The sequence below is a fragment of the Mya arenaria genome, chromosome 3, assembly GCF_026914265.1.
Source record: "Mya arenaria isolate MELC-2E11 chromosome 3, ASM2691426v1".
In the NCBI taxonomy this organism is placed as follows: domain Eukaryota; kingdom Metazoa; phylum Mollusca; class Bivalvia; order Myida; family Myidae; genus Mya; species Mya arenaria.
The window spans coordinates 32,135,833-32,154,538 of record NC_069124.1 but is presented as its reverse complement, the minus strand read 5'-3'; the positions used below and the strand labels follow the sequence as shown (position 1 = coordinate 32,154,538).

The window sequence follows — 18,706 nt, the reverse complement described above, 5'->3', positions numbered from 1 at the left end:
CATGTGCAAAGTAATTTTAAATTACCTCCTTACATGACAGGAACAGCCCAGACACAGAAAAACTGACTGATGTACGCGAAGGGCTGACAGTGCAATTTTAATATGCCAACCGCCCTCCTACAGGAGCATAGAAAAGGTTTCCCCGTTATTGTCAAGGACAAATCAGCTTTTGCACGTGTCGATGACAGCTCCACTCTATTTCTTCAATAAACAACAACTGTTGGGCTTAAAAACTGTCGGATTGTGGAAACTGCCAATAAAAAACGAGAAGAGCTCCACTTTAAATCACCATTTTATTAACTATTTGTACATTGTATAACAAGTTATTGTCATTACAGTACAGTACATGTATACATACAACATTCAATTGATGAGAAAAATGTATTTCAATCCTGCAAAAGCCTTTAAGAAAATCAGTGATATTCTACGGTGCCTTGTATAAGTCTCAGATTTCTCTGACCTGCTCGGGAGTACCTGGATCTAATGAAATGAAGAAAAGTTTAACAAAATGAATGACAAATAAATTATAAGCAGGCAGATCCATCGTTGGTGGAAGAGTAATTCAATTATGAACAGCTGAAAAAAAATACATCTAAATGCAAGCAATTAACATTCAATTGATTGGTTTAAAATGTGGCAAAATATTTTTTTAGGCTGTTGTTTTTTGCTTCTCATGATTTATTTATTAAAATGTTCATTAATTTAATGTACAAAATTTCACTGTTTTGAACAGTTTTCCAATCGTTATTTAATTCATAAAATGATATAAGAAAATATGTATAAGGAAAAAACCCATCAAACATTGAAATCCATAGAGTACAGGAAAACAACAACTGAAGTACACTTAATGGGAGAGAAATTGTCTGTTCGGTGGTAATATTAAACATTTTCAACTAGTTTTTCACAAATATGTTCTTAAACCATAAAAAAGTTTTCAGAGTTTTCAAAATATATAAAGTAAAAAAAGTAACAGCAATTCAAAGTCTTGTTACAAAATGTTAAAGCTTGGCGCCAAAATTTGATATTTGACAATCATGCGACAGGAATCTATTATAAGGATCTTTGCTTTGAAAAAATTTGGAGATGTGGATTTCCCACTTTAAGTCCTTTCGCTTAAGGAAATGATCCAAAAATGTAAGCATTTGGCTATACATTTGTAGATATACAATTTAAGGTCTTGTTGAATGCATACCCGAAACTTACAACTTTAAAAATAAAAATACCATTCAAACTAAAGCAGAACCCGCTACATTTTGCTGTTAAAGATAAAATTGCTCAATATGAAAAATTGAAAAAAATTATTGTAAAAATTTAGAACAATATTAAAAATAAATATGCCAGTAATGAATTTCATAAAAAAATAATTGAATAATGGCTTTTAAAATCTTTAATGATTTGTGTGAAATAAACACAAAGGAACGGGGGACATACATGACATTGTAATGTGTAAATGGTAAGATATATACAGCTATTACATATTTACATAATTATACTAAAGATAAGATAATTAAAAACAACTACTAACTAATATAGTGTGATGGGTAAAAATGCTTTAACCAAAGTTACATATACATACAGTATATTTTACATACGTTACTATGACTATATGAATGCTGACAGTTTTATTTTTATTTTGGTGTTATTTACATAAATATGACTCCTAACTTTAACTAGAAATGTGTCCATAGGACACGGATGCCCCCACTTCGATTTTTTGTCACAGAAAATAAGCCATAATGATTATTCAGGATAATCTGAGGGCCCTAACTCCTAAATGATTAAAGCGATTTCCATGGCTATCGAACTTGATCAAGATATTATGGTCACAAACATGTGTTAAAAGTTTGGTGAGGATTGGACAAACAGTTTTCAAGAATTAGATCGGAAACAATCTTCGGGACGTATTTTTCAAGTCTTTTTTTGCAAATAAAGGGCCGTAACTCCTAAATGACAAAAGCGATTTCCATGGCTATCGAACTTGATCAAGATATTATGGTCACAATCATGTATGTAAAGTTTGGTGAGGATTGGACACATACTTTTCAAGAATTAGATTGGAAACATATATTTTTGAAGTATTTTTGGCAAAAAAGGGCCGTAACTCCTAAATGACTAAAGCGATTTCCATGACTATCGAACTTGATCAAGATATTATGGTCACAAACATGTGTTTAAAGTTTGGTGAGGATTGGACAAACGGTTTTCAAGAATTAGATCGGAAACAATCTTCGGGAATTTTTGGCAAAAAAGGGCCGTAACTCCTAAATGACTAAAGCGATTTCCATGACTATCGAACTTGATCAAGATATTATGGTCACAATCATGTGTTTAAAGTTTGGTGAGGATTGGACAAACGGTTTTCAAGAATTAGATCGGAAACAATCTTCGGGACGTACGTACGTACGTACGTACGTACGTACGTACGTACGGACAAGGGCAACCCTATATGCCGCCACTTTGTGGGGGCATAAAAATGATTGGTAGTCCAAAATGTGTCAAAAGATGAATTTTATGTACTTTTGTTACAGTAAAATATCAGAGGTAGAATTTCTGGATTAGAGTATAGTTTAAGCAATCATTCCGAAGACTTAAGGCCGGAATATTGTTAAAACCATGACCAGAGATTAACCAGTATTTGTTTCATTCTGCAATCAACTAAGTGTAGAATAATCCTTTGTGGGGGATACCGTTTTTAGCCGATTTTTGCACTAAAATCTCAACAACGACTGGATAGTTCGAAACTTGGATTTTATTTGTTTGAAACGGAGCAGATATACCAGTATCCAGCTGAAACGATGCAGTGTCTAGCGTGGCAAAAAGTGGTATTCGAGAATAAGGTCCACTAGGAGGTACTAAAGTCATCATACAAACATAACCATACAAAGTAAACACATCAACAATGTACACAATAGATACTAGAAAAAAACAATACTCATTTTAGAACAGGTAAGCAATAGAAAGTGTTTATCTTCAGTCTTCTAAATGGTTAAGTCAGCAAGCCAGGCGCAGCCCAATGCCGACTAATTGTTTAGACGACCAAAATAAATGTTCACTTTCTTAGTGTTCAGTGCGATATGCCATACAAATGCCTTTAAACTAGTCAGAACACACATGTGAGCTTCTAAATAACTCACTTAGTAAAACTGATTAATGACTTAATGAAAATTTGGCAGTTCTGTAATCTAATTCATGGACTTTTGGTTGCCAGAGCCATTCTAAATAATTAATTGTGACTCCGTCATGTCATCCCATTATCAGAGACATGAGCCTAAACACTAAGCATCCGTATGTTGCAGTCACCGACAATACAACAAATCCAAGAAGTCACAGTGTTCTCAATACTGATTTAACTCTATGAAACTACAGTCGAAACTTGTTGGCTCGATATCAAAGGGATCAACCAAAATACTTCGAGCCTCGCGAATATCCAGCCAAGCAGGAATGCTTACAAAGAATGAAACAAAATCAGTCCTCACATCCAGTTTGAGCTTACGAGGAAATCAAGCTTAGCGAAATCAAGCCAACGAGTTTTGACTGTAGTACTTAATAAATGGTGATGAAATTTTTATAAAAATGGGAAATGTATACATGGAATATGCACAACAACCGTATAAAATCATACAAAATAACAAGTTTAAAATGCCTACAAAGTATTTCTATTAAAATAGTTTTCGATGTACATGTTTTTCTACATAATCAATAATTTTTAAATTGAATATATACAAAAATTTACAATGAGTATTGAAAATACTTTTAATACCATCATCAAAAGCCTTTTAAAAGACCCAATATATTTTTGTACATGTATCTACCATTTCTAAAGAGCATGTTTAAAATTACTTTCATTTCTGATGTTATTAAATAAATGCATACACATGCATTTTAATTTATTAAAAAAAAAACTGGTTAAATATTTTCATAGTTTCTTTTCCTTGAATATTTGAAAAAGTGCTATACTCATTGGAATGATTTTAATTTATCTGAGCATTTACAATTACTGGACATACAGCATAGGACTTTATTCTATGGACAAAGCTATTAAATAAAAAGTTGTTTATAATAATAAGATCAATGACCGATTAATTACAGCGTTTATTGTGCTCATGTCCAACCCAAATCATATAAACACATCAGTTTAAACACAGGCTTGAAGTTATTTTGTGATTGCATTATCTGCGAATGAAACGCGGCAGCAGTCAATAATTTTATTGGCATCATTGTACATGTATTTGAATGTCAACCATGGTTTGAAGTAAAGACATTCATGACTTGTTTTGAATCAGTCTGTTGAGTCCCGCCCTGACAAATTGATTGTCATAAATAACATGCAAGCATGCTTTTATTGGGATAAATTTCAAGTGTGCAGCATTAATTTTAATTGATTTAAACCGATTTATTTTACAATGCTTGTTAAACAAGTTATTACATCATAGGTCTTGTGTTGTAGGGGAAACCAGAGTTCCCGCAAGAAACCTTACTGTCCAGCTCTGTGACCACAAACCAAACTGAGATGGCGCCTAGGCCGGGAATCAATCCCGGGTCACCAAGGTGAGAAGCAAGTGCGCTAACCACTGCGCAAACCGGACAATCAAACCAGTGCAGCGTTTACATTCAATGCAGTTACAGCGGATCAATTTATTTTTTTAACAGTTCATGGCAGTTTAAATAGAAAGAAAATAACAGTCTTATTTTGTAGTCGAGTGATCAAACAATAATGAAAATTTCTTATAAGCTTGGTCAACAGAATAAAGACCACACATGTAACTATAAAACTAAGAACACGCCAAAAACAAAATGTAAACAACTAACTGTACTTTAAACACTGAGGTCACAACCATGATTAATCTATTTCTACGTATTTCCACTTGGAACCACTATAAAAAACACTCCAAGTAGTTTTCACAAACAAATGAGTACAACATTGAAATCTCACACCTACATGACTTTACATGATCAAATTTCATCCATTGCCAAATATCAATCCCTGTTAAGAGAAGCCGACTTTCATTTACTTCCATACAGGTTTTGTATTACACTTCTTCCATGAAACTTTTAGTGTTCAAAATTATATTTTTTCCAATGTGAATGCAGTATTTTCAAATTTGTGGACCATTTTATTTGGTAAGTCTGCAGTTAGCTTTAATCAAGTCAATTTGTAGCATTAAATAGAGGCCGAATCAGTAGACAAAATATAATTAATAACACTTAGTTGGTTAAAGATTAGTATGCATTTACAAAATATATGGGTCTGTGACACTCCACGCCAATTTATCTTTGGTAAACGCATGATAATAACCCTTAACCATTATTACAAATCCTGACTGAATTAACAAAGTTAAGCTAAACATTTGTTTATATCTATATATATCTTCATTTTCTAACATGGGTCTGAATCTCTCATATTTTTCTTTTTGAAAACGTAAATGTGTTACAACTATCAAATCTTAATGCTTTAAGTCTATTTTGCATTTGAAGTCGCTCAGTTATTGAAGTTCCATTAATGGTACATGTACATACATAACACCAACAGTGACTAATTTCACAGAGTTATAATTGTTTTACATGAAAAAATCATGTAAACAATGCACATAAAAAGCGTTAATTTAGGCCACAGTTAATATATAGCTTGTTTGGCGTTACCCTAAACACAGTTTTATGTATTGTTGAGTTGCTTAGGTGTTTTCTTTGTGTTGTTTCTTTACATCTATACTCCTAAACTCGGTTATGAGAATAAAATAAACAAGAGGCCCATGAGGGCCCCATGCTCTGCTTGCATGGCTCTTATGGTCATTTTCAATCTAGAGTATGTATGTATGAGAAAGAGACAACATACTGATAGTTCACAAAGGGAAGGAAGAGAACCAACCACACGCAGTCTTTACAGGTTGTCTCTCTTAAGTCTTTAACGAAGCGAAGGAAGTTAAAAAGATAAAACCAACTTAAGTGACTGAATACAGGTTGTGTCCCTTAGACTGTAATTTTTTAATTTGATACAATAGCAATTCTGATAATTTCGTGAGATATAATCCAGTAATGCATGGGCCTACCTGCCTGGTTTAAGAAAGGAACCAAGCTCTCATGGCTATCTAACTATTGTACAAGTTTGATTAAGATACTATTAAAACTATTAAGACTTTACCCCCATTCACAAGCAATTGTTTACAGACACATGCACGGATGACGAACACCGCGCCATGGCTCTTCTGGCCTTTGGCTAGTAGAGCTAAAAATGACCACTTGCGATGCTAATAAAAAATTCAGGTCATGGATACGGAAACCAAACAAACCATTTGATTAATTGTGGCCTAATGTATTCTTAGCACAATGACAGTTAATTATAATTCGAACAAAGTCCTCACACTCTCAGATTAGGATAAAGGTCAATTCGATCAAAATCCTCAAGCATTGGGATCAGGATAAAGTTCCCCACCATCTGCGCCCTGTGACGTAACATTATCCCCACCATTTGCCTTCATGCTCCCATCAATTTCTTCCATCTCAACAGCCTGGTGGTGGCGATCTATTTCTTGTAACTCATGGCGACTGAGGTGCGCCACACAGGCAGCACCAAAACTGTCTCCCAGAACGTTTACGCTCGTCCTTAGCCGGTCACTAAAATAGAACATGGGAGTTATTTCAATCCTCTTTAAACAAGAAACATAACCCTTAAAATAATGATGTCACCTGCATTAACTTGTTACCCAATCTTTGAAAATTCACCCAATCTGAGATTTACTGATAACTTGAATCATATTTAGAGGGACAAACAAAGAAGCAGCAAGAATAACGAAACCAAAATAGTAGATTGATGTTTCGGTATTTTACTATTAACATGCAATAACGAAATTCAGGGGAGACAAACCTTTTACAAAACTTTAAAACTACTCACAGGAACCAGTCGACAGCAAGGATAATGCTGACATCCTCTACAGGGAGTCCGACGGAGGTTAGCACCATCAACATTGTCACGAGGCCCGCACTTGGAATAGCTGCCGCGCCTATAGCTGCACATGTGGCTGTCAAGCTGAAAAGTATTACAGGATTAGCAAAAGATATAGCGAGCATATAATCATATCTGAGGCAGTATTCAATATAATTCTTATCCTTATCTTTAGATATGCCTCAGTGATTCCATTCGGTCTATTGGCCAGTTATTTTTACAGTCCAATCAAAACACTCGGATTCTAATGTTAAACTTAAGTAGATCTAATATGGTAATTGAATACGACCCCTGATGCAATCATCTATAAGGAAAGTGTTGACATAAGAATGAACCTTTCTATTTTATACCTGTTAAATTTCTGTCTAAAACAATGCATGATAGAAACTCAAAATATGGAAACTGATAAAAATGCATACTAAGTAATAGTGATGAAACGATAATCGAGTACAATCCATTAATCGTCGCTGACAATGCTATGTCGGCGACTATCGATAGTGGTTGTCCAAAATCAATGTCACTAATGCTACTTCCGGTAACTACATATTTTTGTGTTGTGGTAAATGTTGAGTAAATGTCAATTTTTGTTTCCGGTAAATTCTCGTTGAAGTCATTTTTACATGGGAGGTCACTCTCTTACACACAAATGCGGTGCATGTAAACACTTTTGCGTAAGAACTCTCCCAAAATTACAAACTGTATTTAATTTGTTTATATATTTCATAAAACCTTCTTCAATAACCTGTCTCTATGGTGTAGTGGGTCCGGTCTTACCAGTGATCCCGGCTCGATGCATTCTGTTTTTAAAACCTTTTTAGTATCGTTTGTAATTCATTAATTTACTTTTTTTGTGAAAGTTTTATGAAATTAAGATTTTCTAATGAAATGTTCAAAATAACAGTTTATTGAATGTTAAGCTGGTTCACAAATATTTAATATGCATTTACATGGATAATACGCTAATATAACTTACTTGACGGGGTGTGCATCAATTCGCAATTAATGTGCAATTATTAGTATTTATTGTGTTGTTATGTTTTCGTTGAGTTGAGACAAAAAAACGTTATGGAAATTTACATACTGTTGCAAATGGCATGACTATAGCATCACACGTACTGATCTCAGGTTTAACCATTTAAATGATCATGATGATACTATGTATAAAGAATGTATTGCTTACTGTTATCATGAACTTTCGATTATTTGTCCGATAGTAAATCGAAATGCTTGGTCCGATTCGATTCGACTATGGATAGCAAATGGAGTCCGATTTTCAAACACTACTAAGTAATGGGTTATTAGATTACGTATCTCAAAGTGGCATAGTATGCATACACAAATCTACTTCTATAATAACCAACGGACGTAATAGTTCATTTATGTTAGAATGAAAGAAATATTACGTTTGTCATCAAAATTAAATGCTTTTGTAAAGGGAACTAATTTTTTTTTATTAAGAAACATACATAAAGGGATAAGCATTTTTTTTTTTATAATATGTTAGTCAGTTCATCACTGGGAAGCTATCACTTCTTGTTGCTTGCATCAAGATGCACTTTATGACTTAAGGCAAAGAAATGGATTTGATACCAACCCACAGATCACCAACGAACATCTTATTCCCTAAGTATTGGGCTTAAAACATGCAATGGAAGGTTGTAGCAGATATACATTTTGCCTGTATTTACTGTACACAAAATTAAACTACATTTTGTATCGTTTAAATACCTAAATAGATAAAAATTAGTATTCTTGTGTTGAATGTGTTCAAACAAATAACATTTCTTCATTCTTAAAGCCTTAAAATTAAAGCAGTGTATTTTCCACTTCATCACGCTTAAACATTGGGCTGATTGTTCAGAACAATGCTAAAGTTAACAACATTGTTAAACTTATCTTTGTTAACTTTCAAATCGTTACTGCTCTGTAAGTTGAATGGATAAACTTATTATATGCAGTAGTGGAAACAATCTTTAAGACAGCTGTACAACTCTTTGATGTCTATAAGTTAACAACGATGTCGTTAATCATGTTGTTAACTTTATAAAAGTTCTGAAAAATTGGGCCAATTAAGTAATAAAAAAGAAATCCAAGACAAAAACACATATTACCATGAATCATTGTGTATGAGACAAACTTTTTCCCCCAGAATTCCCATAAATAAAATGCCTGCGTTTTGTAATATATAGTATTAGGCTTTTGACATTGGGATGACCGATTTAAAATGTTGTTTATTTATTATTTAATGCAGCACTGCAATTAACTATTGATGTGCTTTGTACTATTGTTGTTTCAATATATTTTATCATTTAGGTACATGTGCTGTACTACTTAATAACCCTTGCCATTATTATGATTCAATAAAATTCGTCAAAACAAACATGGCGGCTGCCGATTTCGACATTTTTTCACTGTGTTCTATATATGCCATTAGTGGCATTAAGTTTTTTCTCTTGATTTTTCTCGCATTTTTTTGCCTTCGACCTATATATGATAGGGTCCTATACACAATGTTTTATGGTAGTATTAATAGTCCACATATCCCTGGCCTACATACCTGACAGTGAGTATTTGCCCGAAGGAGAGTTCAATGCCGTTCATCTGAGCGATGAAGATCGGGGCAACTGCCTCGTAAAGGGCTGTCCCGTCCATGTTGATTGTGGCTCCTACTGGCAGTACAAATCGTGTGACACGCTTGTCAATATTCATGTTGTCTTCAAGACACTTGAATGTCACTGGCAGTGTTGCCGAGCTAGGGAAATGGAAAACATTGTATATTATAATTTAAGTGACTGGAGTTTCTATGCATAGTGAACAGTCTTGAGTGTTTTCTCCAGGATTGACAAAGTGAACATGGTATTTTTTTCTTAAAAAAGGGCACAACCGTAACACGTTATTTATTACACCCTCCTGAAAGGGCACCTTGGACATCTATTAGGTCATCCTTCAAGCTTAAGTATTTTGGGAAAATTACCTTTAATACCCTTAAAACAGCAATAAACTACAGTTTTTAAAATAACTTTCTCAATTGAAAAAAAAAATTCTGATTGCGACCATTACTTTAGGCAGCATGGTGCATGTCCAGCAGTCAAAACTACTAGACTCTCACAATGTCTATGTGATTGAGTCTTCAATGTGTCAAAGCACATTTTCAGAAATCAATTTTTGGTGTTCTTGTACTGTGGTAATATGTTAACATTCTTTTATTTACATGAAACTTTAAGTAAATAATATCTTATTTGAAAATAGTAATGATCACGGAGAAAAAATAAAAAAAAAAATAAAAAAATATATTAAAAACTTCAGCTATCACTGGATGTTATTAATATCCCAACATCGCCATCCTCATTGTAATTTAAAGTACCGGTATCACTGAGAGTTATCTATGCTTGATGAATGATCTTTGATGTCGGCCAGAAGGCATCAATTAAGTTAATGGTTCTAAGCTCTATCATATAAAAATTAGAACTATAACATCTGTGAAATAAGGCATGAAATTTTCGTTTTAGTTTATACAGCATAGCAGTTTTTTATTAAGTTGACCTCAAAAACAAATAAAGTAATGGAAAGAAGTAAAAAGAAACAGTATTAAAATAATCGAAGGGCAATAAGTTGTAACTCTAAAAATACCATACACAAATAGTGTTTCTTTTGCACAGCACTTCTCATCAACACTGTCAGTATGTGTATGAAGTTTGAAGTCAATACCTCATAAATATATGCACTTATGGAGGAAAATACAGTTGTCCCGATGTCCCAGGACAGATGGATGGACCCACCTACTGACGGACGTACATATGGGACAAAGTGATTCCTATACAGCCCCCATCACCAAGTGGTGGGCATATTAATATAACCATGCAATTAATTATCATAGCATAAAATTTTAATCTGAGAAATTAAGTATCATTCAAATCCAGTGCGTGTACACCATGTGATAAGTTGTGCCATATTAATGCTACGTCGGACCGAAATATTTCGCTATGTTTCATTTAAAATGGTGAAGAAATAATAAAATTATCTTTGTTTAAAGTCTTCGTTTGAAAAAGAAATGTTGCCTTCTGACGTAGCATTTATGACGTAATTTATCACGTGGTATACAAACACTGCAACCAGAAATAATATTATTATTAAAACAAACAAGACCCCACCAATACCTAGATGCTGTAGCAAGGGCAGTAATCCAAGCCTGAAACACAGCTTGGAACAGCTTGAGTGGGTTTTTCCTGCAGATGATGAAGTAGGTGAGTGGGAGCGAGACGCAGGCATGAACCACGAGGCCCGATACAACAGTGACAATGTAGAGTCCCAGGCGTGCGGCCACCGCTCCGATGTCCTCGAGCTCCAGAATCTTTCCGCAGATAAGGAACATGATACCCACAGGGGAATACCTATAAGGAATACACATGTGTTTAATTGTTTTTTTTAAAGGGACTAGACACCAGATGGTTAAAAAATTGGCAAATACAGTATTTCCTGAAAACAAGACTCGACATGTCAATACAAGCTATTATGAGGCCAATGATATATCATTTTACACGATTAAGATCATAGATTGTCGCTGTCTCAGCTGAATTGACCCGTTTAAAAGAAGCGCATAATGGTTTCCCAGTTAATAGTGTGTACATTTAGCATGTGGAAGTCACATGATTAGTACAGATAAATATACCAATGCTTTTTTTTAAATGAACTGGGATTTATGTGGCAAACAAACTAAGTAAATTTTCAAATTGGAAAAAATACACGAAAAACTTTAAAAGCTACGTGTCGTAAGCAATGTGATACATCAGTAATCAAGATTCAATGTGTTATACACAACGATATCATTTTCATGCTAGTTTTTGACAATTTCTTTTTTTTTTACCTGCAGTAATATCATCTTGTGTCTAGTCCCTTTAAGACTACAAGACTCAAATAGCTGTCCCAGCTAAAGGGGGTAGTGAAACTTCTCGTATGTCTTATCAAATTATACTTCTTTTTATCAATTCTATTACATTTCTCAAAATAAGGTGTTCATGCAGAGCTAGTAAATGGGATTAAGAAGTTTACATTCATTTAATTGGAAGTGAAATATTTATATGTATTGTTTAACTCAATCAATAAATATCCATTTATTAATATTCAATCTGGAATTTTAGGCCCAAATGACGTCCTAGGGTGGTATTCAATATGCAACTTAAGTTAATCTTATGGTCATATTTCATTGACTTCATTCACTCTATTGGACAGTATTAACAAGTAATCTGATTAGCTACAGCGTTCTAAGATCCAATTAAGACCAATATTGAATACCATCCCAGAATGCTCAAATCAGCTTTCATTTGAGAATGAAAATGTTCAGTGTGTAATATTATCATTTTTTCTTACCACATGACCAGCATGATAAGTTTCATGACGATGTCGTTGAGAATGTTAAAGAAGTCGATCATTGGCTGACCCTCCGCTCCCATCTTGCTCAGGTAGATGGAAAACCCAACGCAGAAACAGATTAAACCTGAAATGAAATTGGAGATTTTTTTTATTTGGTGATTTGAATTTAACCTGCCTTGCTGTATTTCCATTAAATTACCTTATAAATTTGGATTGTTTGTACACTAATGTTGGCGGTTGATCGACACCTAGTATGCTAGCCGTGAATTATATGCGAATTATATGTTACGAGGATGTCAAACTTGTGTTCAGTAAATAGTTTTGACATTCAAAAAATGTCCTTTTAAGTCAAACTCATGTTTAGTATACTAGGTTTTACATTGAATAAATGTCATTTTCACTTACTGTGGTTTACATATAATTATGTCTCCCATTTTAGACTGTCATGACTAGCCCCTTATTTAGGGGCAATACATTAATACTTAAGGGGGACACTCTTCAGACAGTATTAATTTAGAATATCAATTATCTCCTCTTACTGAAGTTTTTCATTATTTATAAAAAAAATATTTTTTGGAATTCAGTCTGAACTGCTTTTTGGATAACATCCAAATACGTTTGGATTTGATTTGCCAGACATGATAGCCACTATAACACATTAGAGTGCTTCCAATTGTGTTATACAGACCAAGGGTGGTATTCAATATGCAACTGGTCATACATCATTGACTCCATTCACTCTATAGATAAGTTATTTTTAGCGAGCAATCCGATTAGCTGCATTGTTCATAGATCCAGTTAAGGCCAGGATTGAACTCCCCCCCCCACCCCACAAGTCATGGAACTAATAAGTTTAATATTTAGTGGCGGATCCTTGGTCAAATGGAAACACACTTGAATGCCCATCCAGGGGAGGCAGGTTTGATTTGCCCCCCTCTCCCCCCCAAAAAAAACTAATTAACATTATGGTGTCAAAAATATCATGTTAACTAAAATGCTGAGAGACTAGCAGATTAGATATCCAGGAGAATCAAAATGAAGCCCGATGCATCGGCACAACTTAAGTGTTATATTTCTGTTAAAAGCTATGATTATGAAAACAACACTTATCAGGGAAATTGACGCCAACGCACGGCTAATTTTTGAGAGTTACATAAATATTCTCAACTAGCCATAAAGGAAAACTTGTCATTACCAGGAACATTGAAACCAAGGCATCTGATCAGTGTTTAAGAGTCATATTTCTACTAGCAGCCATTTAATATAAAAATGGTCCTTACTGAAGACATAAATGCTATTAATTGCAAAATTTCGGAGTCATATTTCCTTCAGAAGCCATTACAAAATGCGTCCTTTACCGATGGTATTTATGCCAGTTGCATCATCAATATATAAAAGTTACCGTAAAGGTCCTAATAAACGCACCGGATGCGAAAATGTTTTGTAAATAAGAACCATTTTTCCCTATAATAGTAAACTTTTTAAATCCACTTCAAATAATAATTATTTGTCATGTATATAGTCAAAAATAAGAAAAACTGACTACGCTTTTAACAATTATGGATCAGTTTACGCTGCAACGTTGCTGTTTACAAGCACTGGTGTGTAAATTTATAAAATGGTCCACTGAACATGTTGCTTCAATATATCAATATACACAACTTTTTGGCAAGAATGTGGAATGTCTGTTTCCTCGTAACAAATGGAAAATGTATCTATACTCAAGACGAAAAGCACTAATTTGATTTAATAATCGTCAATAAATATTCCAGAACATCGCAGTTTGAGTTTGTTTTTTTAAATATAAAACTGAACTCAAATTTATTCCTTTTCTACTTACATTGGTGGAACATCAAAGCAATACTTAGAATAGTTGTCTACTTTTATCTTACTACATAATCACTTTTATTGTATGGGTTTACTGTACATGCAGGGGGGGGGGGGGGGGGGGAGGAGGTTTAGAGTTCAGGTATGCTTTGTTCATGTAGCAGAATCGTAAAATAGACCCACAAAAAGACCCTAGGCCTGTCGTATCAGAGCATGAACGTTGAATAGGACATTTATGGTATACTTAAACTGTAAGAAGCTATTACTTATGTGCATCACAACAAGAATAATGAAGCCAAAACATAATCAGCATTTAAAGAAGAGTTATATTTTTATCAGAAGCCAAATTCAGCCATAAAAGAACATTAATGTCACTTGTGTCATCAATTTTTCAAGATTATACTTCTGTTAGAAGATATCATGATAATGCCGCCTTACCGAGGACGTTAATGCCATTCCCCAACTGCAGTCCCTTCTTCTCAACTTCAACCGTATACTCAACAATCACATTCGTCACATTTCCAATGGGGCTCAAGGTCACGTTTAGGGGCAGACCCGTAGTCGTATTCACCATGAGGGTTGTGCCAGCAACAACGTCAGTAACGTTGATCTGCTCGATACGTTTTCTGTGCTCAGTGACGTTTTTATACTCAGTTTTCACATGCTGAAACATGGCCTGGGCCAGGTTGTCTGGGAAAAAGTTTCTGAAATTAACAAAGAGTAAAAATAGGGAAACAGCAATCTAGTTTTGTTTTATAAATATATCAGTTTCAACCATGGTGGTAGTTTCTGTCAGAGCATCCTCGGCACGCAAGCATATGCATAACATATGTATGATACCATGGGGTGAAAAACACTGTACTAATGAATAATAAATGCCGTGAAATTCAGCTGCTTGATAAACCGCATGAGACACACTTTATACTGTAAGGAAATGGCCAAGAGCTACTGATGAAATCTCAGATTTAAATGATCTAATGAGATCGCAGCTTTCAAAACGTTTTAGACAGGACATTAAATATTTTGTCAAATTTGCCGATATCTCTTTACAACGAAGATTCTTTCCATTTGTAAACAGTTATTTCATTTTTCGGAAAATGCTTGTGAATATTCAAGCTTTATGAAGTGTCGCTAGCCAATTTGCCCAGAGTATCATTTATGTAATGAATTTGCTGGGGTGCTGAGGAAGCAGTTACAAATGGTGGAAAAAGTTTTATATATATGTACTTATCACAATTATAAATGATGTCACCATCATGAAATACGTCATTATATGTTTTTCATATATAACTAGTGAAATAACTATCCAAAAAGTGTAACGTTATGTCATTTATAAATAGCATTGAAAATGGCCGCGCTATATATAAATAACGACTGATGTATTTAGCAAGTTGTAAATTGGCACATAAGTATTAATGATATAATATGATTTAATTCAAAAACTCATTTTCTAAAAGCCAAGCCAAGGCTTAATTTATTTATCAAATTTAGAAAACTTGTTTATCAAATTCTATATAAAAAGACCACTCGAGTGAGATCCTCTATGGACATTATATAACATCGGAATAAAACCTACATGTTTAGCCAATGAAATAGCAGATTTGCAGAGTTCTAAAGGCTTAATTATTAAGAATTTCAACTGTTAAAGGGCCCACTACTGCAACTCATCCAATACAGTCTCCCTGCGTCAGATTTTGCGTTAAAAATGTGTCAGTCAATGAGGTAGAATTCTCAGACAGTAAGATGACCTGAAGTAATATTTTAATGATAAAGAAGGGCTCATTCGCTAAGCTCACTCTGCCCATTCTTAATCATTAAAATGTTACTTCATGTCATCTAACTATAACAAAATTATTACTATTTATACATTATATTTTTCCATCTCTGACTAATACTGCCATTAATAGTTCAAATATAAGTGGGGCATGCTTTTTATCATAAAATTTTCCCAAAATGTTTTATGACATCACATGATATTATATCATGATATTGCATACATAGATATGAATAAATCTGTAAAAAGAAACTTTTCATTATTATTCAAGGGCACGCTCTGTCACTACTACTACATCCTGCCACAACATGTTATCTTCAAGCAAGAAACAAACGTATGACTACTTTAGGTCCAGACTTGCAAATTACCTAACATAAGATTATGATGGAAGTGTTCACCATGCATCATACTCATTTCATAATTACTGTCTCTAGATACATTGTTTATTTACAGTTGTATGAAATTACAACCTTATTATAGATTTTCTAAGTGGCCTACTCTTACACAAAATGTTGTAAGATACGAAGAGAACTGATACTTCAAAGCTATACCAGGGATCGTATTGAAGGAAATCTAGTATCCTCCCTAAAAATTTCCCATGAACATTTGAAGTCAATAATTTATGACAGTGCAAATTACGCATAAATTTCCCCAACTGTTTTAGACAAAAATCACCAAAATATTAGTGTGGGAGGCCCAAAATCCCCCTTGCCATGTTTAGCGTCTATGTAGGGGCACCTGGGGAAGGGGCCTCATACCAATCGCGCACCATTTAAGTGGGCCCCCTGCTATGTTAAATCCTTAATCTGCCCTGATTGACCTACAGACTAAGAACCCGGGTCTTGTGTCTCGGTATATATCCTCTCTGTCAAGTTAACTATTTCTGTACAGATATTTCACTGACAAGTGACAACACTTGAGATGTTCTTATATCTTTTCCAAACTATATCTATGTAACTCTAAGGGGTTATTTTTGGTCTTCTTAATACAATTACGGTAGCCTGCTGATCTGACACAAAAATCTTTATATAAATTGCACACAATGCCTCTTGACTAGCTGACATGTATGCACTAGCCTCTCAACAGCCCTCTTAAAGATGCACTTTTACTTAACTACTCTCAAATAATGTACTACAAATAAAACAATTGTTTTTCTTTACCGAAAAGGATGAATAAATATCGAAAACAACGATTCTTATGAAAGATACCGTGTTTACACTTGAAAGAAAGGTGCAGAAAACACGGTATTTCTACCTTATGAGACAATAGTTCATCACAGTAAATCTTTTAGGGATCACCAGTCATTTAAAATTTATGCGTTTTAACCCATTAAATACACGGGTACGATCGTGTTATCAGTAATTAATATTTTCCATAAATTCATTACTAAGTAAGTAGTTCAAGGTTTAACACTCAAATTTTAAGTTTGTTATACATGTTTATGTATTGATTTTATTAATAAGAGTGTCACTGTGATAAAGCCAAAATTAATAATTTTTGGTTGTCAGAACTCTTTTTAAATGTTTAAATATGAATCTGTCCAGCAATCCCATTGGCAAAGGCATGAGCATGAACACCAAATAATAATTATATAAGTCTGGCCTAATGTAAAAATAGCAAGGAACAATTTGTTGCTGGAAGAAAGAGTAATGGATTTTCTACTCCCTCAGTTAATCTCATCTGTGTTGTTTTGTTACCATACTACATCAAAGAATCAGTGTCAACGCAAGCTGCGCGTGGACAGATCCGTCAGTTGCTCTAAAGGGCCTAAATATACTGTGAAATCATTAATGTTCGTGGGCATGAAATTTCGTGGTTTGCGGAAAAAAAACAATTTCGTGGGTACTTGAATTCGTGGATTTTCATTTTTGAAAAAAAAAAATCGAAGATGCGATCGTCCTAGATCGTCTGCATAATATCCACGCGCTGGCCCGTGATTTCTGTCTTCTGCGTCACTCGGTTTATGACACTCGCTAATGTGGTAAGACATGCCAATTAGTGCATATACCCATGTCACTTATCGATTTAATTGGGAATAAAGGTAATAAAAGAAGATGTACCCTGATCATAAATACAGATAGGGGAAGCCATTGAATGCCAATTCAGAATTCTGCACACTGTGAAAACACCGAAAAGGTGCGTATATTGTCACGTTCGGTGCTTAGTAACCTTCAATATACAAGTAATCGATTAATGATTTCATTAAATAAAAAAATCGAGTACAGGCACTCATCACGCACATCTTGTAAACTTGGAGATTTTCATTAACAGCACGTGTTTAAACATGTGCTTATAACTGTCATTTGCTGCATAAAACACATTTAATTGATTTGGTTCATTATTTGTTAAAGGCAGTTATAATATATTAACAGAATAATGATCGTAAGTTATACAGTGAGACAGGTTTTAACACTGTATACTGCGACCTCTGTAAATAATATACTAGAATATGTAGGTAACAAGACAATTGAAAAAGTGAATAAAGGGTTTATATTTCGTGGGATCTTGAATTCGTGGATCACCCAACCCACGAAAACCACGAACATTAATGCCCCACGAACATTAATGATTTCACAGTAGGTTGATGCAAAAAAAAAAAAAAAATATTTTATGCAGTATCATGTTTTACTCTTTTAATCTTCAGTGTGTGTATACCACGTGATAAATTACGTCATGTGTGCTACGTCGGAAGGCAATATTTTGCTTAAAATAAAGACTAAAATCAAAGGTAACTTTTCGCTTACTACATCATTTTAAATGAAACATAGGCCAGTCTATGCCGCTTAAAGAGCCCC

General features: G+C 34.1%; 1 protein-coding gene across 3 annotated transcripts in view; it reads right to left on the bottom strand.

Annotated features, from left to right (window-relative positions):
• Positions 1-282: 282 nt before the first annotated feature.
• LOC128227629 (excitatory amino acid transporter 2-like) overlaps positions 283-18,706 on the bottom strand; it is a 54,090-nt gene continuing 35,666 nt past the window's right edge. For all 3 annotated transcript variants that reach the window (XM_052938339.1, XM_052938340.1, XM_052938341.1), the window contains 6 exons: positions 14,576-14,841; positions 12,308-12,434; positions 11,098-11,331; positions 9,498-9,692; positions 6,890-7,024; positions 283-6,612 (listed from right to left, as the gene is read on the bottom strand). In XM_052938339.1, coding sequence (XP_052794299.1) covers positions 6,399-6,612; positions 6,890-7,024; positions 9,498-9,692; positions 11,098-11,331; positions 12,308-12,434; positions 14,576-14,841 — 1,171 coding nt within the window. In that variant the 3' untranslated portion in view covers positions 283-6,398. The remainder of the gene's footprint in view (positions 6,613-6,889; positions 7,025-9,497; positions 9,693-11,097; positions 11,332-12,307; positions 12,435-14,575; positions 14,842-18,706) is intronic.